At 40.8% G+C, this 24,174-nt stretch overlaps 1 protein-coding gene across 1 annotated transcript in view; it reads left to right on the plus strand.

Moving 5' to 3' along the window:
- Positions 1 to 19,951, plus strand: part of LOC115589336 (low affinity immunoglobulin gamma Fc region receptor II-like) — a 108,633-nt gene extending 88,682 nt beyond the window's left edge. The window contains exons 2-5 of the mRNA XM_030430179.1: positions 17,989 to 18,124; positions 18,222 to 18,263; positions 19,319 to 19,582; positions 19,674 to 19,951. Of these exons, the coding sequence (XP_030286039.1) occupies positions 18,094 to 18,124; positions 18,222 to 18,263; positions 19,319 to 19,582; positions 19,674 to 19,951 (615 nt within the window). The 5' untranslated portion in view covers positions 17,989 to 18,093. The remainder of the gene's footprint in view (positions 1 to 17,988; positions 18,125 to 18,221; positions 18,264 to 19,318; positions 19,583 to 19,673) is intronic.
- Positions 19,952 to 24,174: the final 4,223 nt, after the last annotated feature.

Consider the following 24,174-nt stretch of genomic DNA (forward strand, 5'->3'; position numbering starts at 1 on the left):
TCTGACTGAAACCTTGTATTCTTTGACTGTTTAACAGATGGAGATATGATCCTGCTGAGCCCTGCCCGTCCTGTGACTGAAGGACATTCTGTTAGTCTGAGCTGCAAATTAAGAAATATAACATTTGACTCCATTGTGTTTTTCTATCACAATGAGAAAGTCATTCAAAATGACAGCAGATGGGAGTTAAAGATCTCTGCAGTGTCAAAGTCAGATGAAGGATTCTACAAGTGTCAACACTCAGGACGAGAGTCAGCACAGAGCTGGATGTCAGTTCAGGGTGAGTAGGATTAAAACAGTTGCTGCATTTTCTTGTAAACTGTTTGTTTTTGACTGGGAATAAATTTAGACTAATGTTTTTTCCTAGTTATTCCAGCGGTGTCCAGGCCTGACAGCTCTTCATTTCCTGTACTATTGATTGTTGGGCTGGTTTGTGGAATCGTTCTTGTTATTCCTCTGCTCGTTTTGTTTTGCTACAGCGCGTCCAAGAGTGAGACCTTCTTCTTCTATTATTATGTTCTTTAATTATTCAAATACATACACATGCTCTGACCTCATGAGAGAGAACAGCAGTATAACAACCAACTAACAAGAAGTGTTTCTTTCACAGATTCATGCTTTGTCAGGTAGGTGCAACACTCTCTCATCTCATGTTGAACGTAACATCAACACATATTTATGTTCCTATTTAAATGTTCTGTATCTGATACGTGTTGTAGACCAGTCCAGTCCAAGAGCGCCAGCGCAGATCATGTGGACTACGAGAATGATCATTACTCCACTCTTGGCCATGGTAAGCAGTTAAACTAATCTTTATTTGTTACATAATTGTATTTAAGTTATCTAATAAAATCTTAGTTTGTTTAACAAGTATTGTAAACTAACCCTGGCTTGATTTTCGTTTCTCTGTAGGTGATGTTTGTCTCTATGAAACAATCAGAGGCTGTCAAGAAGCTGAACATGGTACAGTTTATACCTTTTATTCACCATGGAGCTGTTAGAAATACTAGAATAAGGCAATTTAGTTTAGCTGTGAATAACTTATTGATGATCCTTGAGCATATTTATTCGTCTGAATTTACATATTTTAGAGTTACACATCTGACAACAAGTGTCTCTTTTGCAGATTCAGGCTTTGTCAGGTAGGTGCAACACTCTCTCATCTCATGTGGAATGTAAAATCAACACATTTTCATGTTCCTGTTTAAATGTTCTGTATCTGATACGTGTTGTAGACCAGTCCAGTCTGAGAGTGCCAACACAGATCATGTGGACTACGAGAATGATCATTACTCCGCTCTTCTCCACGGTAAGCAGTTAAACTAATATTAAAAATCTAATTTTACATGCATGTACAGTGGGGTCCAAAAGTCTGAGACGATTGACAATCTGTAGTATTGTCACGTGAACCTGGAAATAATGAGAAAATGCTCAGAAAGTGTGAGTCTTAGCATCAAATCATTTCCAGACTGAAGGTTTCTAAAGGGGCAGTGCATGTAGCAATATAAACTGTGAAACACTTCACAGAAACTGGATCACTTGTATTCAAAGACAGGCACAAAGTGACCACACTGGGAGTAAGATGTTGTACATACCCCGTATAAAGGTTTGCCCCGATAACGTATGGATGAGGACATAGTGACATCTCATCTATGGGTTTATACTAGCAAATTTAGCAGTTGGAAGCTGCTGTAGAAACATCTACAAGACGGATCTCTGACAAACCAAGGCTGCTGTTTATGTAAACTCATAGGATGGCCTTCGATCTATCTGCAGTAGCAGACTGACTGTCTTCTAGGTGTTTTCCTTTCTATTCCTCACTAAGTCAGAGGTGAGAAGCTCTGCAGTAACATCACACTTATTTGTTGTTAACAGACAACCATGTATGTTACGGCTGCTTCCTGAGCTTAGGAACTTATTTCGACCATTAATCAAAATGAGCAACCAAATGTCTGGATTTTAACCGCCAAAGGCCGCAGTGTTTCATCTTGCTGGACGAGTCAAACTGTGTTACTAGATCTGAAACAATTACTCGAGTAACTCGAATAATTTGATTACAAAAAATGGTTGCAGCAAAATCTCTGCCTCGAGGCTTCGTTGAATTCCTATCACCCGCGTTATGTGGCCTGCTTAGCTCAGGGATCATTTTTCCACATGGACTGTTAGTGCGGACACACACCACTGCGTTCAGAATTGAGTTAGCGCGATGGCGGAGAGCCAAGAAATTGTCTGTAAAAGACAGAGAATGTCCAAAGTTTGGGATCATTGCACACTTAAAAAAGAAGATAACGAAGTGCAATGTGTCTACTGCAAGCTAGAATTGGCGTACCGCAACAGCACATCAACAATGATTCAACATCTGAACCGAAAGAAAGTAATAGCCTACATCAAATAACTCCTTTCCACACACACTCATCTCATCTCTCTCACTCTCCCTCACGTACGTATGCACACATAAACAAACACACACCTGTATGGTTTTTCCAGGAATAAAAGCCAATAGCTTGGTCTATTTAACAGGCCTGTCATTTATGTTATGCACTATTTTGAATTGTTGTTTGATAATGCAAAATTATTTTTTATTAGATTACTCGATTAATCAATGGGATAATCGGTAAAAATACTCGATTCTATAAATATTCGATAGCTGCAGCCCTGTGTGTTACCTTACACGCTCCCGATCCAGAATAAGTAGCTGTGCAACCAGCCACTTTTACCGACTGCAGAAGGAAGATTTTTTCCCTCAGAAGATGCCCGCTTTGCAGTTTTCTCAATTCCCATTTCGTTTCCTATAACCGGACCTTCCCTACCATCAATTACAAGCAATGGTGCCCCGTGTGAGGACATCTTAAACCAGATGTATTGTGGATTAAGCACTCACAACTTGCCAAATCTTCAATTGTGGTTTGTAGATTGTTGTAGTGTACTATTGGTTAGTTTTTCTTTCAATCCTAAATAGCTTGCATGCTATTTAGATTCTGTGGTCACTAACACATCTTAGCTATTATATCTCCAGAGGTGTCAAAACCAACTCATTAATATCCTAACAGGATAGGTTGCATGAGAGTAATTAGCATAACACCTACTAACAAGTAGGATTGTAAGTCACAGGTAAAGCCTCTCACCTGTGCATTGGCAACATAACAGCCACTCACATAAGTTATTGAACCCACTGGCTGTCTCTGCTACTTCAGTAAAGTGAGTAGACGGAGACCCCAGTGTGACAGGAGCCGGAGCTCCTTATGAGTCAGACAATGCAGCCCTGCAGGATGCGGTCTCTGGTCTCCTTCGCCCCTTCTTAAAGGTGCTTGGTCAGATAGCGCCACTCACCCAGTGCAAAGCAAAGCTGCAAGCAGCAGTGAGCCAAGAACGGCTTGCCCAGCTGCAAAACAGCTACCACGCTGTGCAGCGTGATAACTCCCGCCTGCGACGCGACGTCCAGGTTGGGAAAGATGAGACACACAGATTGTTGAACTCCAAACCACACACAAGCAGGCCACTTCAGTCAACTCAGGGTTCACAACTGCTCCCAGTGGTGTTGCCCAGTTGACACTTTAAGGCCATCCAGCACCACCAAGGGCCCGCTTGGTGGACACAGGTCCCCACCCAAACACAGGGTGCCCCAGTCCAGGCACCGTTGCCCAAAGGCAGCAAGGTTATCACAGTGTCCGCAGCATCACGGGTTCTGAACCCCATTCATGTGCGATTTGTATGCACATTGCGGTTCACACCCGCCTCTTGAACAGACTTCATCCCCACCACGAAGGGGGGACCACCGTTCTGATTGCTTTAACGATATGAGGGACAATAGCAGTTCAGACGATTCAGATGACACAGGTCCAACCTGGGAACATGGCCTGCACATTTATCAGATTGAGTCCCTCACAAAAGACATAGAGCAATTTGACAGCTCTGAGTCAAACATTGTTGACTATCTCCAGGAGCTCCAGCGTTGTCTTGACTGCTTTCTTTCTTGAAGTCAGCATCTGCCACACATACCTCAGCAGTGGTAGGGGGGTGCGTTAGCACCATTATTCTTGATGTAAGTCTGCTAGTCCCAGAAGGACCAGTCACCTTGTCCAGGAGTCCAGATGTCTCCCACCACAGTCCCTGTCTCTTTCAGAGTCTGATTCCAGTTCTGACCTTTCTGTACTGCCTGTGAACACACAGCCTCCACCGGCTGGCAGCCAGAACTCGTTTGACCTCATCTGGTCTATCTTGTGCTCTTTTCTTGAGCTGAACACTCGTTCAGCCTACTTCTTAACTGTGGATGTGGTCTACAGTTTTCTGGACCACAATGGTCACCCTAGCTTGTCTGTGCAAGCTGGCCTCTTCATTGGCAACAGCCAGTACAACATGAGGATAGTTGCATTTGACAATGCACTGTGCAGACAATTGTGCTGTTATTTTGTTCCTCCATGATCATATTTAAACTGCTTCAACATAAGTCATCAGTGTCTCTGAGTTTTCTTCATCTCTCCTGAAAGTCCACAACACAAACCATCAAAAGATCAATAAATCAAGCTTAGGTCCCTGAAACATAGAACAGCATCTTCATCACAGATACAGAATTTGATCAACACACATGCAATAATCCAATCAGGTGAAGTGTGAAGAAAGTGTGACAAAGGAAAGCTGTCTTGTAGTCGTCTCGAGGAGGATCAGCCATTCCTAAACCACTTCTTAGTTGGTGAACAAGACGAAGGACTGGAGGTGGGTTAAAAAAACACCAGAATTCTTCAAAGAATCAACATTTAACTCAAACTGTTAAGCTGATTTTAACATTTTCAGAATAGAATTGTTGCGTGGTCTTGAGCCTATAAACATTTAAATGATCCAGAGAATCTGAGGTCTCCCATGATTCATTACTTGTTACAGTTTAAGTGATTAAACTCACCTTGTCTTGATTTTCATTTCTCTGTAGGTGATGTTTGTCTCTATGACACAATCAGAGGCCGTCAAGAAGCTGAACATGGTACAGTTTTTACCTTTTATTCACCATGGAGCTGTTAGAAATACTAGAATAACACTATTAACTGTCAATGATTCACTGATCAATCCTTTAAGATTAATTAATAATCTCACATATTCTTTGATTGTAAAAACAGACAGAGGTAGTTCTTTATTAGGAGAGTGTAGGGGGAAAAGAGAAGAGAGAGGGGACGGAGAGTGAGGAGGGAGGGAGAAAGAGAGGAGGGGAGACAGAGTGAAATATGATAAAACATGCTGATCGTGACATCATCCTGAATCTTTTTGTTGACTTTGTTTCTTTCTTTCAACTAAACCAACGGAACAGACGACAACATGAAAAACTCCATCTGTACTTTGACAGCTTCTCTGTGATCACTGTCTGCAGCTGTGCTGAACAAACAACACACATCATTTTGTAAAGTCATTGTAACAGCAGTTCATTTAAAATAACTGTATCATATGTTTTTAATCATCTGTTGTATTTGGTATTTGAGTTTAGATCATCACATATAATCATTGAAATGTTTGGTTGTTTACGTCCGGTATGTTCTGACACCTTTGTTGTTGTTTGTTGTTGCAGAGAACAAATATTATGTGTGGACACTCAGTACAAGGTGATAGTGCCTCTTTAAAGTCAGCTTCTTTTGTAGCTTCTGATTAAAAAGAGGTAAACATTTAGAACATTTAATGTATTTTATGTAAAAAACATCCTGTTAACAGACTAGCTTCTTCTGTTATTTTAAAATGCTTGATATTCTCTATATTTCATGTTATTATATACATATAAATGTATTTTTAAAAGGTGGTGGACCATTTTCTGCATCAGTAAACTTTTTCCATTAATAGCCTGTCAGCAGTGTTCCTCATAGATTTAGAGGAAACAAAAGGAATATAACTGGAGTTACTTTAGTTTGAAAAGTCTCATCCTCTTCTTTGTGTCACTTCTCACTCTTCATTATGTGAATTAGAGTTGAGCCCGTTCGGACAACTGTTGTCCTGCATGTCAGTTATCTTCGTGTCTCAACATGACGCTTCATACTGTGGAACTGTTTTATATCTCATTTACATTTCTTTATGTTTTTTACTAAACTGGCACCAGAGATAGTTTAAAAATAAAAGTCAGGAGAATAAGTGAAACCATTTTAGGGGGGTTGAACATTGTTTGATACATTGAAGATAATATTAGCACAAAACTCAACAAAGTATATGAAAAAGGTCTTTTAGACATTTTAATGTAGAAATGTTACATATTATTATATGAAGCTCACATACAGGATGTACAGACCTACACGGTGTAATCATACAACAACACACATGAACACAATGATGTTAGTGAGTTTATGATGTGATGTAATGCTCTTATGTTTCCTGGATGTGATATAATAACTTATTCTTGATGTCATTTCTTATTTTTAGTAGGAAGCCTGACAGCTGTTCGAGACTTGAACTTGTGGGAAACTAAATCCACTTAATAGAATAACTTTAAAGTGCAGAGCGCCCTCTGCTGACCTTTATGTGAAAAACCTCAGAAGGACTTGATAAAGGACTTAATTTGATCATAATGTCGTTTGAAGTCCAGAAAAAAGAGGCTAAAGTCAGTGAGCAGCAGTGAGGTGAGAAGACGGACGACCACAGGGCACATGGTTTATAAATATATTAAATTGTATTATTTAAATAAACATTATAGATTAAATGTACACTATAAATGTTGCGTATACATCGTAGTCATACTTCTCAGCATTATTTCAATAAAGTGCAGATTTCAGATCAGTCAAGTTTGAGTTTGATGAGACATCCTGTCAGAATAATGAACAACATGAAGGTGAAGAACAACGTTTCCTCCGTCAGCTCCATCATTGTTGTGTCCTCTGACTCTGGACACTGAAGACCGTAAAGGCAGGATGTGTTTTCAACCATCAGCAACTTTTACAGTTTGTAGCTGGTCTGTTTGTAATGTGAGTTCACAGCATCACAGTTGTTGCTATGGTTACCTGCTGGCCCTGATATAGTTTAATACCATACAAGCCTTTTCTGTGTCCATGGTGTCACACAAAGTGCTGTATCGTAGACAACCAGACTTTTTTCAGCTCCTTGAAAATGCTTCGCCTCACATCCAAGAGGCTTCTTCAGTTCTGACTAAGTGAAGGGGAGTTGCAGGGTTGACCAGGACCTGGATGACTGAGAACCTTCATCAGCATCAATTGTCTAACATAATCTCATCTACAGCATCAAGTCTGGAATCTGACCAGAAATCTTGTTCATCAGGCAGACAGTGACTGGAGAAAATGTAACAAACAACAAACAAAACTACTGCTGCTCCTGTCAGTCCGCCGTAGAAGCCAATCTTTGCTTGACTTCCTGTGTTGGGTCTCTCCGGTTTCGGGCTGATCCCTCACTGCTGTAGAGAGACCAAACCCATCTGTGTCAGTTACATGAAGAAAAAACATTTCACGACTAAAGAAAACAAAACATCCAGAACAAATTAAGTTGTAATTTATAGTTCCCAGTCATTGTGAGAAGCAAGTGGAAGGATTTAGTGCAACAATGCTTTTGTAATGTAAACACAGGCTCAACGTTTATTTTCATGACTTCTTATTGGCGTAATTCTGTACATATTCCGTATTTCTCCATTGCCAGCAGTTTTGAGTTTGATTCTACGTCACCCGCTCTGACTAAAAAAAATACGTTGACCATGGTTGATTGATGTCTCTTACTTCATGCCCCTACAAATCAAGCCACCAAAAATCAGAGTCGGGTGTCAGCAGGTGTCTGTGAGTGAGAAAAACTAGTTAGAAACATGCACAAGTTGGGGGTGAACCGTGGGCTTTTTCTTAGTTAGTACTATGCTTCTTTGGGACAGGCACCCAGCTGCTTGGTAGCCAACGAGGGACGTCGCGCAGGACTGGCTTCCTTAAGGTTACCTGGTTAACTACAGCACCTAACAATTTGTTTCCATGGTGCTGTGACGTGTTTCGCCTCCAACACAACAAATAAATATTTAAGATAGATGAAGTTGTGACATATTTCTCAGATACTGTGAGAATGATGTAAAGGATTGTGGACTGTGGTCGTCCTCAATACTTTTCTTCAGGTTCTAATTGATCCAAAAAAACTGTTCAATTGAACCTGTTAATAAAGTTCTACTGACTTCTACTCAACCAACTTACCAGAGACGTTGAGCAGACATTCACCAAAGTCCACACCATAGTTTGTGCTCACATCACACAGGTACTGTCGTACTGGTACTCTGACGTCTCAGAGCTGCAGAGGCTCATCAACATCAGCTGTTTGCTCACATGTGGGCCACTTTAACTGCTTCATTGAATCACAGTGTCAGAAAGTGAAGCTGTAAACTGACCACAGACACAGTTGAGGCTGATGAGCAGCAGGATCCTGCAGATCATCTTCTCCCTGTGAGAGGAGACAGAGGTGAAGAGTCATGTGATCACAGTTCAGTCCTCACATGTACCACAACCAACATCTACAGTCTGTCTTTAGTCTTCTAAACACTCCTCTGTCTTCATCGTCCTCATCATCACACACAAGGACTTCCTGACTGGACACAGTCTGGATGCTAATGCTAAGCTGCTGTGTTATTCTTCTGACACAAGATGGCGCCAGTGGTCAAACTGTGAAGATGAAGAGTTCAGTCCAACAGTTTTGACAGTGACTCAGTAAAAACACATGAGCAGCTGTTTGTTTCAACAGATTAAAATGAAAGAACAGAACATTTTAAGCCATCATAACCATTTTTGTATTGTGTTCACTAGTATGTATAGAATCAAATCAATTCAAATCAATTTTATTTATATAGCCCAAAATCACAATCACATTGCCTCAATGGGCTTTACAATCTGTACAGTGAATAACATCCTCTGTCCCTAGACCCTCAACTCGAGTGAGGAAAAACTTCACATGTGGTGTAGAAGTGGAAGTGGTGTGTTTGTGTGTGTGTGTTCACTGGCTGTAATTCCTTGGTTGTGAAGAATGAGGACAGGTACGAGTTGATGAGCAGTCATCACAGAGCAGGTGAGAAGCACCTTTGACCTTCAGAAGTATCACGCCATGAGGTCATTTGTTTGTTTTCACTCAAGTTACCAGTTAATATAAGCGAGTGTGGATCCCTATCTACGTTGACTGGACCTGATGGTGTACAAATAAAAACCCCCAAGTATGGCTCAGGATATTTGTGATCGTGGATTATTTAATCGATACATAAAGGTGATGTGTCGACTAGCTCCACGTGGCTTGTAGGGTTTTTGTTTGGTTCAGTTATTATAGAAGCTGTTTCTAGCATAAAGTCCATCACACAGATGACTGATCACAGTGACACCTGGTTCAAAAGTGATAGAAAAAGAGAGTTTTTGTTGTCAGGCTGCAACATGATGATACGCTCTTGTAGACACATCAGATGATGAAAGTTGTTTGAAATAAAATAAATCTCATGGATGGTACAAGAACCATCAGTGTTATAACTGGTGAAAAACTCAAACAGGAAACGTTTTACAATCTGATTACCATAAGATCTTAAAATTATAATATCAATATAATACTATCCTTAACAAACATGTTAGCAACCAATTACTAAAGCTCAAACAGACACAGAAGATGATATACCAGAGAAATTACTAGCAAGTCAGATTAGAGGTGAGCAAGCTAATCAAACCATTCATAGGACTGAATCTAAATCAGGGACATTGGTTACCAAACCAAAGCAGATAAATGCCTGCTTCACTGACTTCTATACGGAACTTTAATCCAGCAAAGTAAAGCCCATTGAAACAGATTTCTGTCTTTTTTCACTAACCTAAATATTCCACAACTAGATGGTGTATCTAGAGATGACACTGAAACCCCAATCTCCAAAAATGACCTTTTGGAAGCAATTCGAGTATTCTCTCTGGGAAGGCAGCAGGCCCAGATGGCTTTGGCTGTGAATTTTACAAGGTGTTTCATGAACGAATAGTCCCTCTCATGTAAAAAATGTTTAATGATTCAGTGAAAAATAAGAGGCTACCCAGCTCGCTCTATTAAGCTAATAGGGTGACAGGGTGACCCCCTTTCTCTCCTGCTGTTTGATATTGCATTGGAACCTCTTGCAATAGGAATCCGGGGTCACCAAGGTATCCACGGTATAAAAGTTAACCTACTGTCAGGATATACAATAAATTGGGATAAGAGTGAATTTATGCCCCTGACGAACAATTTGAGCCCTGCTCTCTTGAAATCCCTGCTATTTAAATTAGTTACCACCCACTTTACCTATCATGGACTGAAGATCTCTTGAAACCCGATTTTTTATTCAAGTTGAATTTCCTGGACATGGTAGACAAATTAAAGGGTAACATCAGGAATTGGATTGTGCTTCCTCTTCAATGATCAGCCACATAAATGCTATAAAAATGGTTCCAAGGTTCTTGAACCTTTTTCAAAATCTTCCAGTCAATTTACCATTGGCTTTTTTTTTTAAACACCTGGATTCAGTTATCCTTCTCGTTTGTCCTGGCAGATGAACTACCTCGCATTTCTAAAGCCCACCTGCAGAAGGATGTGAACAGGGGTAGCCTCGGCCTTCCAGTATTTAAACATTATTACTATGCTGCGAATGCGAGGGCTCTCATTTTCTAGCATTGGGGCCTTCCTTAGGATGACTGGCCCGCAGAGCTATCCTACAAATGAGTTGGTCGTAACCTCGGGCCAGTTGTTCAAAACATTTAATCTGGATCAAAATGATCCTGATTTGGAAATCCCATTTTTTGCTATCCAGGATCAGGTAATCCGTCTTACTTTTATGCCAGTTTTTCAAAGCAACATTGGATTGGATCACCTTGATCCAGATACACAGTTTTTAAGATTACCAAATCCAGATTACCAGGTCTCTAGTCTAAACCAACCGATCGGATGGCATAATATTAGGAGACAGGGCCTATCCACTCCTACCATGGCTGATGACTTTTCTTGCAGCAACCACACCTGCGCAGGCATGCTTCAGCACTGCTCATTGCAAAACAAGATGTGCAATTGAGCGTTTAAATGGAGTTCTGAAGAGACGCTTTGCATGCCTTAACTACTTGCAAGTGGAGCCACAGGGAGCATGCAACATAATACTTGCATGTATTGTCCTGCACAACACCGCTACCAGACGCAATGTCCCTCTCCGTGATGATGTTTATGATGCACCTGAGCCTGTTGAAGAACCAGACCAACCTCTGGCGTTCTGTCAGAATGAGGGACTGACTGGACGTGTATGCAATGTATGCAAAAGGGATGCAATTCTTAGAAATTATTTTTGACAGGTTCATCTCTGATGATTGTTTCTTGGAAATTAATATACAGGGGTGAATGACAGAAAAATTAAAAATATTATTTCCGTTTGTTATTAAAATCTGTTTAGGAGGATTGTTTCATGGGGACAAGATCATTTTTATTTTCATTTTATTTTTACTTTACTATACTGAAAGGCTTAATTGGTAGCCTATGTCTACTTTATCTACTTTATCACTGTAACAGTTAAACAAGTCAAGTGCAAAATGTAAGTAAATGCATTTAAACTAAATGATAAAAATGTATTATTTGATCAGTTTTAAAGTTTTACTACATTTTCTTCCTGAAATCCACCTTGAAATCCTACCTCCTGTTGGGATCAGGATAATCCTGTTTTTTTGGATCAAAGTTATCCAAATCCTTCTGAAATGTTTTGAACAACACAAACTGAAGGTTTGATCCAGATTCAAACTAGGATTGGATTCCGTGATCTAATCCGATTTCAGAATCCTTCTTTCCCTTTTGAACAACCCATTTTCAAGATTTGATCCAATCCGATAACCAAAATCCGATCAGATTACCTTTGAACAACTGGCCCCTCATTCTCAAAAACTCCCTGAGGATTTAAAATCAAATAGAAAAATTCTTTGGACTGATAAATGTCTCAGTACACAGCCCTAAAGCATACAATCACTCTTTTAAGACGGCAATGATGGATAAAGTTTTTCTGGACTGGGGGGGAAGGAAGCTGTGTTTTATTGGTGGTTTTTACATAGATGATACATTTGCTTCATTTCAACAGCTCCAAACCAAATAGCGCCGTCTCCAACAACACTTCTATCACTACCTTCCAGTCAGGCACTGGAGTGTATTCCAGAATTCACAGTAAAACCGAACAATCAGATTTTTTACGATTTACTTCTTTCTCAGCCTGACTCTAAACATTAAATCTCCCACTTTGTTGCCGCTTTTACGACACCAGTGGAGGCCGGTCATCTCAGAGAGGCCTGGGCTGCGGAGCTGGGTACTTCCGTGTCGGACGAGCTGTGGGAGGAGGGTTTGTCCGGTATACAGAGTTGCTCTATTAGCTCTAGATACAGATTAATCCAGTTTAAAGTCTTACACTATTAAAAAAACAAACTAAACAGGATTTTTTTTATCAGTTTCCTCCCTGTGTTACAGATGTGGTACTGCAGAAGGATCACCATCACATTCATTCTGGTACTGTCCGGTGTTCGAATGTATGTCCTTTTCAAATAAATATCCAGCCAGATGGTAATCTAAAAAAGCTCGATGGCAATCTGGCTGGCATTGGTGACATTGCTCAAATGGAACAGATTCGTACGGAAGCCCTAAACGGCCATGCATTCATATATTATATTTCCTCCGTTTTCCCGAGATAACAGGATAATTTTCTCGAGATCTCGTGATAACAAAACCTTGTTTTCCCGAGATAACGAGTTAAATTTCCCCCGTTTTCCTGAGATAACGGGATAATTTTCTCGAGATCTCATGATAACGAAACTTTGTTTCCCCGAGATAACACACCTTCGGACACACCGTAAGAGCTTGTACCCTTTTATCAACAGGTGCACAGTAAATCATTTCATCACGTTCAGCAAAAATCATGCAGGTACACTTCAAACACGCACACACACGATTCACAGGAACACAGATGTTCTCGGTTCACAGCGAGACGCTTTCAAAATAAAAGTCCCGCATTTAGGGCCTGATTTACTAAAGGTTTGCGTGTGTAAAAACGTGTGCAAACTTGATTGCGCGCGCAAACACGTGTTAAAGCTGATCTACTAACCGGACGCAAGGAGGATTGCGTCCCTCAAACGAGCAAAATAGCACGCGCAATCCATTTAGCGTGTTTGCCTTAATGAATATGTAAATATGGGCGTCTCTGCCAGAACACGCAAAATATTGGGAGGAGTAGGTGCAAATAGATTAATTTAGCGCACGCAATGTGATTTACCAAACCTAGAACTAATTGCGTTCGCTGATTTTGCGTCTTTATTTAGCACGTTTGAAAGTCATGTATTAACTGGCACAGCTTTACGCACACATGGCTGCGGTGTAGCAAGGAGGAGGCATAGGCACAATGAACGAACTATCTCTAACAAACAAAACAAACAATAACAGCCACCAAAAAACGACAACCCAGCCTAAATTTTAACAAAATGAAAGCTGAAATTGCCATTATCTATTATCTTTCCGTTTTCGCAGGTTGCGCTGATGTCCACTAGTGCGTAACGCGCGTCCATCTCCTCCTGCGATCTCTCCTCCCTCTCCCATGCTCAGATGAAACACCACTACTGTTTAATGACCTCCCGACTCTCTGTACGCCACCCTCGATCCCCTTTGCCAGGGCATTGATGGCCATCGTCAGCCCAGATACAGCACTGACCAGGTGTGAGTAACGATGGCACGAGTGTCCCGCCTGAGCGCGCGCGTCACAGAGGCCAAAGCTCGCACCTCCTGTGCCATGGAATGTAACCCCTCTTCAAGTGCCACAGACTGTTTCATCATAGGGAAAAACATCTTGTGATGCTGTAAAATGAAACGCACACACTTCTGCGTCACTGTTGGAAAATAAAATCCTCTGATGAATGCAGAAGCAAAAATACTTTTGTAGCCTAAATTATGAAATTACGCGTTTTCAGTGCATATTCAACTAAACGTTAACACAGGAAGCACATTCTTTTTCTTTCTTTTTTTGGCACATCTCTGAATAAATTAAATGTATCCAATAAAAGAAATGTGTGTTTGTGCTATTATGGGCATACCTTGGTCTGCAGTTTCTGGCTCAAGGGTGTCAAATCCTTGAATTCCCCAAATCTGTTCATCGGAGAAAGTCAGCAGCACCTGCTGCTCAATTGAAGACAGGGGATGTCCTCTGTCGGTCCACCACCTGTTTTATTTGGTTTTATTATAGGCCATTTTTTCTTTTGCTCTTCTTCTTACATCTTGCCATCCCCTCTTAATTTCATCAGCCATTCTTCTTGTTTTGCTGACAGCATCGACTTTGTCACAGATATCCTCCCATATTTCCTCCCGTTTCTCCTGGATATATTAACGTTTCTTTGTTGTAACTCGTGAATATGTTTGTTTGCCTCCTCCACTAACACCTCCAGTTCAATGGCTTCAAATGTCATCTTTCGTTTGCGCCCACTCTCTCCCACGTTCTCCATGGTGAAAACTAGAAACACACGCAAAAACCTAATTTAAATAGGGCGGTTTCCAACACGTTTGCACCTGTTATTCATTGCGTGAGCAATCTTAGTTGATCACCCACAACACGTAAACCAACAGCGCGTGCAATCTTTTAGCGCACGCAAGCAATTTAGCGCCCCTTATCTGGGATCTTAGAAAATCAGGCCCTTAGTGTCTAATATAATTAATTAAATAATAACCTGGCTTCAAAGAATATTAGTAAACTAAATGAAAACAAGATGTTCTTATTAACAATTCACATTAAAGGTCATTTACAGTCGTTACACTAACTGACTGACTCATTCACACACACACACACACACACACCTTATTATATCGTTATCTCGGGAAAACAAAGTTTCGTTGTCTCGAGATCTCGAGAAAATTATCTCGTTATCTCGGGAAAACGGAGGAAATAAAATGTATGAATGCATGGCCGTTTAGGGCTTCCGTAGATTCGTTTTAACAAAGGGAATTTTAAAAAACTACTTCCTGGTGTGGAAACCATTTTGTTATTGCTGGACGAGTGTTAACTGTCAGATATACAATATGTCTTGCTGCTATGCTATATCCCTAATCTGAACTAAACTCTGATTTTGCATTGTGGTTGATACTCTGTCTGCTGTCCCTCCTTGTGTATTTTGTGTGTGTGTTTCTTGAGCCGTCTTAGTGTTTTAAAAATAGAGATTTTGATGCTATTGTAAATGTGCCCCATACACTCCCATTGAAAATGAGTTTGACCCGAAAAACAAAGATATGGTAAATCTTAAAAGTGCCTCATTCATCGTAATTATGCTTTCACACGAAGGTTTGACTCATATACATTCACAAATAAAGCCTCGGTAGCATTTTGGCGAGAGTTTCACTTTAAACCAAATTCAAGATTATACTGTAGTAAGTAATATTAGTATGTTTTCTGTAACAAGAGTGTTGCAAAAAAATGTTGTTGTTTTTTTAAACAACTCAAAATAAAACGAAAAGAGCAGTTAACTTAAGGCCCCCACACACCGCCCAGATGTCCAACTGCCTTATCCGACCACTCTCCGACCACTCCGTTGCCTCTTGTCTGACCCGTTCGGCAGAAAAGTTGCATTGAACACACCGCTTCGACGTGCTGCCTGCGCCACAGCAGCGTGTACGTTCTGCGCTTGCGCGAGATGCAATAAGCGGGTGGCGCTTGTGCTGTGAGTTGTAAACGAGAACCTTATGCACGCAACTCTCTTTACTTTCGATCAAAACGAAACTTAACTATTTCCGATAAAAAACAGCTGCATACTAAACATGCAGCGAGGCATTACCAAACTTACACAAATTAAGAACTAGTCTGGTGCCACTACTGCAAAACATGAAAACGGGGAATGACGGAACGGAGTGCATAGAAAAACAATGCGCACACAGTCTTCTGTCCCTCCCACACACCACGCTGATTCGCCAGCACACCGCCAATCAGAACGGCCATTCAGCTGGCACACAACCAATCAGAGAATCCAATGGCTCAGACGTCCGACGGCCCTCCTCCTCAGACTTCGCATGCTCAGTCGGATCCGACAACGTCCGCGCGGCTCCGAAAGCTTCCGACGCAGCTGCACACACCAAACATATATGTTCCCGACCTCGTCCGAGCCTCTCCAAACGCTTCAGACGTCCAACGGTTGGGCCGGTGTGTTCCTACCTTTAAGTTCACATAAAAGCTGATATGAATATAAATAGCTCGCTAGTATCAAGAGTTTACCTTCACCAGACGTCCAGACTGTCAGAAATCCGAGGACAGTGAAAGTCCTTTAAGTGAAGTATTACATACTGGAAAGCCAGAGGAAAACTGGGACGTTAATCAGACAGAGTGTCGAGTGAGTCGTGTAAGTCCACAGCCTGACCCCCAATTTCCACTTGATACGTCTCCGCTGCGTTGCGTCTCCGCCACGCCAGCGGAGCAAATACGTTTCACTTTAGTCAATGTGTCAATCTCCACCAGGTCCGCTGCGCTGCGTATCTGCTCCGTCCCAGCTCCGGCAGTCCAGCGCCCTCCGGCACAGATACGCAGGACTCCTATATCTGGCGGATGCCGGAGTGCGACGCAGCAATTCAGCTGAATTTAGCACCGAGCAGACAGGAAGTCAAGCGCTAAAATAACAAACAGCATCCGGTTACCTTTCAAAATAAAACACTCGGTGTTGACACCAGCACATAAATCTCAAAAAAAGAGACAAACACAAGCGTTTCTGCTTATCCCTCGGTCGGGAACACTTCGTGTTCTTGATTTTAATAACACAGACCTATAACTGCGGTCGTGAGTGATCATGTGATTATCGCGGGAACTCCTCTGCCTCGTGAGCCAGCTGTCTACCGTACGGCGCCGCAGCGGACTGAAACCGCAACCGGTGGAGATTGCCGGACGGCGGACGGCGGAGCAAAACCGGATCGGAGCTGCAACGCAGCGGACACGTATCCAGTGGAAATTGGGGGTATCCTTATTAAAGAGGGAGCGCTGGAGAGTCGTCATGCTCAGTCTCTGATTGGTTACATTGTTGGTCGCTCAACCAGGAGAGCCAACCAGAGGCATAGAAGGGTGGGTCTTAACGAAATAAACAGTGAGTTCTATGGTAGCGGCTCTGATCACGTTACATAAAATGATTTAATTTATGTCAGGAGTTTTTAAGTCTTTTTTCCATACGTTTTTTTTACTATGAACTGGATGATTCTCACTTGATATATGAAAGAACATGTGTTTTCTGTGTAAAGGCTTCCTCTCAGTGTATTTACTGAATATGTACCATTCCTTCATACTCTTATACATTCTAAAATGATTTTGTGTTCTTTTTTGTATGAGAGAAGAAAAACGAACACCATATCAAATCCCTTGGAAGAGAAAATCGAAGTTACACTGATCCTGTGAATGTGCAACTAATGTGTCAAAGCACAGCTTATAGACAAAGACTCGTTTGATTTTCAGTTCATCATTTAGTTTTTCTTTATGACCTTTGGTCTCTCATGCAAGAGGCGTCTTCAGTTCTGACTAACTGGAGGAGAGTTTGCAGGCTTTAACACTCTGGTTGGGAGTGGCCTTCATGAGAGTTGTTAGGGCTACAGGTATTTTTTTCATTCTTCACTGCAGTCACCATGAACTCCTTCCTCATACCTTAACTAGACACATAAATACACTGAGTCAGCAGTACAGACCGTCCTGAGAGGAACATAAACATCTGAACCAAATTTCATGACAATCCTTTTAGTAGTTGTTGAGATATTTTACCCAAAACCGCAAAGCATGAACCTCCAGGTTGTGCAAGAGGTAAATTGAAGAGGATTGTCAAGTAAATTAGATTGATCCTCTGGGGAACATGAATGTCACCCTGATTGAATGTGTTTCTCATGTTTTTTTCTGATTGTCATTAAGCAGCAAAATACTAACAAGAGAATAATAAATAATGCATTAACTTTAAGTGCCAGTGAGCAGGTTTTTTCATCCAAAATATAATCATAAAGGTCTAGGATTAAGGTCTTTTAAGACTGTTTTTTGCTCTTCTTGGAAATGAGTTTGCTGACCTAGGAACAGAGGCCTTATCATCACATCTCTCAAGATGAAGAGGAAGTGGTGTGCAGAGGTGGTAAGTCAGTCATTTTCCATCCAGCAGTGAGAAGATGAAGACCGCTGTGTTGCACCTCAGCCTCTGTGAGTATAACTTTTTCTTATTTATTCGTGCTTTGTCTCCTAACTCACAGGATATCATCGATCATGTCTTCCTTCTCTCTCTGCTGTGTGTTCTTAGGTGTGTTTCTAAAGTTTGTGTCATCTGATACCAAAGACGAAGGTAATGAGCTCTTTATCTGTGGATTTATTCACTTTCAGGGCTTTTAAGTGTAAAACTTGATTCATGTTTTGTCTGATGTTTTGATATTCAACAACTATACACACAAAGTTACCCACATAAAGAGAATCAATATATTAAGAAAACCAAACTTAGTTATTGTTAGGGTTAGCTAATGTTATGCTAACTGGGTGCTAACAAAATGTCTTCCATGTGTCTATCTGATGATTAGTCAACAAAACAACTACAAAGAGACACAAAAAAACATTCAGCATCTACAAAGATCATTTAAAACTACTACAGAGACATGAAATGACTTCAAAGAGACAAACAGCAACTACAAAGAGATTCAAAACATCTACAAAAAGACATAAAATAACCCTGGAGGGGAGTCGCAGGCTTTTAAACCCTGCGTGGGAGTGTTTCTTACAGAGTCATTAAGGTGGGTCGTTAACTTAGCCAGCGTTCATGTTGGTTGTTAGGACTAGGTGAGCTCAGATGTGAATGGTTGTTAAGCTGTCTGTGGAGAGAACTCAGGACAACATTGTAGTTGAGTGATAAGTAATGTTGTTGGTCACCTCCTCCGTTCAAAGATGGTTGTTCCAGTTTGACATAGATGGATTCAAAAGGATTTAAAACCATGCAGCTCTCTTCCAGTTAATTAGAAATGAAGAAGAAACCTGCGATACAGCAGTTAACATTTAACATGACCTGGATGACTGAGAACCTTCATCAAAATAAATCACATCCGGATGTCATATGAGACGTTTAACAGTGTAAATGGGTTCACTAACTATCATCATACATAGGTTATAATAACCATTCTGTCTGACAGCCAGCAGGTGGCTCTAACACCCTTTTAGATAATGATATTGTCTCTCACTGTGCAACAAACACTTTATATCCTACATAACTACTTAAATGGCTCATTTTAACTACCTACCTATATATTTCTAATATGTTTAAAATGTTCAAACTGTAGTGAGACATTCACTCTTCTATTTGAGGTGCATTCATGATGAAATCTCACTTTGCCTCCATCTGTTTGTGTCTTGCAGCCGTTCTCAGAGTCGTTCCCAACAGATCCCAGTTCTTCTGGTATGAGTCTGTTTCTCTGATCTGTGAGCCGCAGGGAAACTCATCTGAGTGGACAATCAAGAGGAACACAACAAAAAATATTAATGAGCAGTGTCCCCCTTCTTTGCATAGAATAAATAAATCTTACTGCTACTTTGATGACGTCTACTCAGGAGACACTGGAGTGTACTGGTGTGAGTCTGCAGCAGGAGAGAGCAGCAACAGTGTCACCATCACTGTGACTGGTGGGTTTGAACATGACAAACTGCTGCACACAGGAGTCTGTACTCACTGTAGCTGTTGAATTACATAATATAATGATGATCTGTCCCTCAGCTGGTGATGTGATCCTGGAGAGTCCTGTTCTTCCTGTGATGGAGGGAGATGATGTCACTCTGAGCTGCAGATCAAAGAAGACTGTTTCCTCTAATCACACTGCTGATTTCTATAAATATGGACTTCTGATCAGAACCAGCTCGACAGGAAACATGACAATCAACAGGGTCTCCAGATCTGATGAAGGACTCTACAGGTGTAACATCTCTGGAACTGGAGCATCAATAGAGAGCCGGCTGACTGTCAGAGGTGAGATTGTGATTTGTAGCTGTCATTAATCATAAAACAACAACAAGGAGACACACAATAACTACAAAGAGATTTGAAATGACTACAAAAAGACAAAATGGCTAACAAGAGACAGAAAATGGCTACAGAGACAAAATTACTGCAAAAGACATGCAAAGACTACAGAAAGACAAAAGGTTTAAAAAGAGACTCTCAATAACTACAAACATTTCAAGTGACTACAGAAACACAAAACAACTACATAGCGACATAAAAGACTTCAAAGAGACGTTAAAAGACTACAAAGAGATGTAAAAGACTACAAAGAGATGTAAAAGACGACAAAGAGATAAAAAAGACTACAAAAAGACAAAACAACTACAAAGAGACAACAATGCCCGAAAGAGACAGAAAATGCCTACAGGGACATAAAATTACTTCAAAAGACACTGAATATATACAAAGACACATGATATCTACAGACATTTCAAACGACTACAAAGATGAAGATATTATATATTTGTACGATGAAATCAAACTCTCTTCCTTGTCAGCAGTTGATGTTCCTGCAGCTCCGGTGATGTCCATCTTCAGACTCATATGCCACGTCGTAGTGGCGACTCCATACCTGCTGTCCACCATCTTGTTGATACTCATATACAGAGACAACAGAAGAGGTGAGAACCAACAGTAAGGATCCAGGTCGGTCGCTGCGTCTGAGCCTGTCTGAGTGTTTATTTCTGTGCTCATGACTTCTGTTTTTCTGTTTCTTTTTCCTTTTTATTGCAGCTGCTCGGCTTGTTGGAGAAGACAGAAGCTACGATGTCGTCATGGAGACCAAAGAGGACAAAACCACATACAGATATTGAATATGATAGTGTTTATGTTCGTTTGTGTTACATTTTTATTGGTGTATATTCTCATTTCATGCTCATTAAAGAAAGAAAAGTTTTTCTACTTGATTCCGTTGCCTGTGATGAAATTATTTTTATTCATACAGCACAATTCATCACAGGTTAACTCACTGTGCTCTACATTACAGTGGCAATATGTAGGAATCACCATTAAATGTAGCTGCTGTTGAATTAGTATTATAAACTATATAATGAAAGTTATCGCTGCCTGGTGTCACATCACTGGTGTTAAGACATTTTAACATTTATCTCCAGATTTCATTCAAGCTTTTAGTTGACATCACTGCTGTAAAAAAAAAAAAGTCAGAGAAGTCTGGTGAATAAATCGTGTATATCGAATATATTTAAAAGCTGTTAGAATGAAGATAACCTATTGTTACGTATGTTTCTCTCCTTGGAAATGAAGTACGCTGATCTAGAAACAGCGGTCTGAGTTTCACATCTCTCAAGGTGAATGTGTTCGCATTTAGAAAGAGGAAGTGGTGTGCAGGGGTGGTAAGTCAGTCATTTTCCATCCAGCAGTGAGAAGATGAAGTCCGCTGTGTTGCACCTCAGCCTCTGTGAGTATAACTTTGTCCTTTTTATATGTGCTTTGTCTTCTAACTCACAGGATATCATCGATCATGTCTTCCTTCTCTCTCTGCTGTGTGTTTTTAGGTGTGCTTCTAAAGTTTGTTTCATCTGACACCAAACACAAAGGTAATGAGCTCTTTATCAGTGGATTTATTCACTTTCAGGGCTTTTAAGTATAAAACTTGATTCATGTTTTGTCAGTGACGCTTTTATATGCAACAATTATACAAACAACGTTGCCCACATAAAGAGAATCAATCAGTATATTAAGAACTGTTAGTTATTGATAGGGTTAGGGTTAGCTAATGTTATGCCAACTGAGTGCTAACAAAATGTCTTCCATTTGTGTTTATCTGATGATTAGTTAATAAAACAACTGCAGACACAAAAAGACATTCAGCAACTACAAAGACTAAACAACTATAGAGACATACAGCGACTTCAAAGAGCTTTTAAACCCTGTGTGGAAGTTTTCTTACAGAGTCGTTAAGGACACTTGTGGGTCGTTGACTTAAAGGGATATTCTGGCGTTAATTCATCAAACAGCAGCTAGCTTTGCCGGATTCCTACTGAAAAGAGAACACAGCTCACCACTCTCCCCCAGCAGCGTGCTCGTTTTGGGGGAGTCGTGATGAGTCGATTACCGAGTGCAGTTAGAAATGCTCAATTCTGTTCTTTTCCCTGTCCGCTCTCAATAATAGCTGTTATAAGCTGGTCGTCAAGACACATATGAACTTTGATTGCATTTCCATGGAGTTATAATCATACATTTTCATCCTTAAGCTGCGGAACTCTATCTATACTCTAGTCGATACTCTATAGTGTCAAATGGCAGCTGTTATTTTCTTGTGCCGCTGCTCCGGTCCGATTTTGCTTCGGTTTCTGGCAACCCCCACTGGTTGCATTTTGAGTCAGTGTAGGACTACAAACTTGTGTTGCAAGACCGAGGAGTTCCCGCTATAATCACATGATCACTCGCGACCGCAGTTGTGTGTTATACACACAACAATACAAAGTGTTCCTGACTGAAGGATAAGAAGAAGAGCTTGTATTTTTCTCTTTTTGAGAATTGTGTGCTGGCGTCAACACGGAGTGTTTTATTTTGAAAAGTAACCGGATGTTATGTTGTTGTTTCGGTGCGTGACTTCCTGTCTGCCCTGTGCTAAATTCGGCTCATTGCTTCGTCATGGCTCCAATCCGCCAGAAATAGAAGTCCTGTGTATCTCCTCTGGGGGGTTCTGGACTGCCAGAGCTGGACAGAGCAGACACGCAGCTCAGCGGACCTGGTGGAAGTTAACACATAGACTACAGTGAAACTTATCGGCTCCACTGGCGTGGCGGATCCATAACGCAGCAGACATGTATCTGTGCCAGTCAGCAGAACTGCGTTGAATGCTTTGGGGGACGGAGTGAATTGCGCCTGCGCATCTCTTTCAGAAGATCTCTAGGCCTACTGTACAACAAAAAATTGCCAAATAAATCGTTTCAACTCGATCATATTAGTTTCAGATCGTTTGACCCAAAAATCATGATCAAAATTCAGTTAATTGCACAGCCCTACCTGCAAACCTCCAGAACAGTTTCAAAGCTCTTTGGCATAATATTTGTACGTCTTTAACTTTATTTCTCTATATTCTCTATGTATGATGGGGGGGAAGCTGCAGGCCTAGCAACGCCGCTGAGTCAAACCTTCATGTAAAAGTATAATTACGACGAAAGAGGCACCAATCTTAAAAGTGCCTCTTTTGTCGTAAATATGCTTTTCTTTGGTATGCACTGATTGTGCAGAATGTTTCTGATCCACTATCAAAACATGTTTTCATCTAAAAAATCTTTTTCTAACCGAACCCCAGCCTGTCCTCACTGTGTCTCCATCATGGCTGAGTGCTGGAGCCTCAGTAACTCTGAACTGCAGAGTTAAAGATCCATCTGCAGGATGGAAGTTCTACTGGTATAAGGTTGTTCCTCTTCCATTAAACAACTTAATCTCCTATATTCTTGAGCAGCTACCTGGCAGCAGCAGTGGGACTGAACAGGATTCCTACATTGTTCATGGACAGACACACATAGCAGGATATAGTTGCAGAGCTGTAAGAGGAGATCCAGAGTATTACACTCATTACAGTGCCCCTGAGTTTGTCTGGTCTGCAGGTTAGTGAGTTTCTATCTTAAGAAACAGATGTTATATCAGCTCTGTTCATCTTTTTTCTAATGATGATAAACAGTGTCTTGACAAAAAAAACATTAATTTTCTGTGGTCTTATGATCTTGTCTTTCTCGCTAACGTCAAGCTAAACTTACTGGGTGGAATTTACTTGTTTCCTTCTGTCCTCACTCTTTAACACAACACACTAAAAGACAGATATGATATCTTGGCTAAAACTCTGCTCACATTTACAAAAAGTACTTTTAGTCTGGATACTTAAGCTCTTCTTCTGCTTACAGCAGCTGGAGTCACTTGGTTGTCTATCATTTAAAATGCACTCAAAGAATTTTACCAAAATACTGAACTTTGTTAGAATAAAAACAAAGCTAATGACTATTTGAATGGAGGCATTTTCTATCTGAAGATCTCTGTGCTCTATTTGACCTCTTATCACATTTTTACATTTTTTACAGATATTCACTCATCAGTATTTCTCACAGTGAGTCCTGACAGAGCTCAACACTTCACCTCTGACTCTGTCTCACTGAACTGTGACAGAAACTCTGCTGAGTGGAGAGTGATGAGGTCATCACCTGAGGAGCGATACCTGTCACACAGCTCCTATTGGGGGACAATGACT

This window comes from Sparus aurata, chromosome 10 (genome assembly GCF_900880675.1).
Source record: "Sparus aurata chromosome 10, fSpaAur1.1, whole genome shotgun sequence".
NCBI classification, from domain to species: Eukaryota; Metazoa; Chordata; class Actinopteri; order Spariformes; family Sparidae; genus Sparus; species Sparus aurata.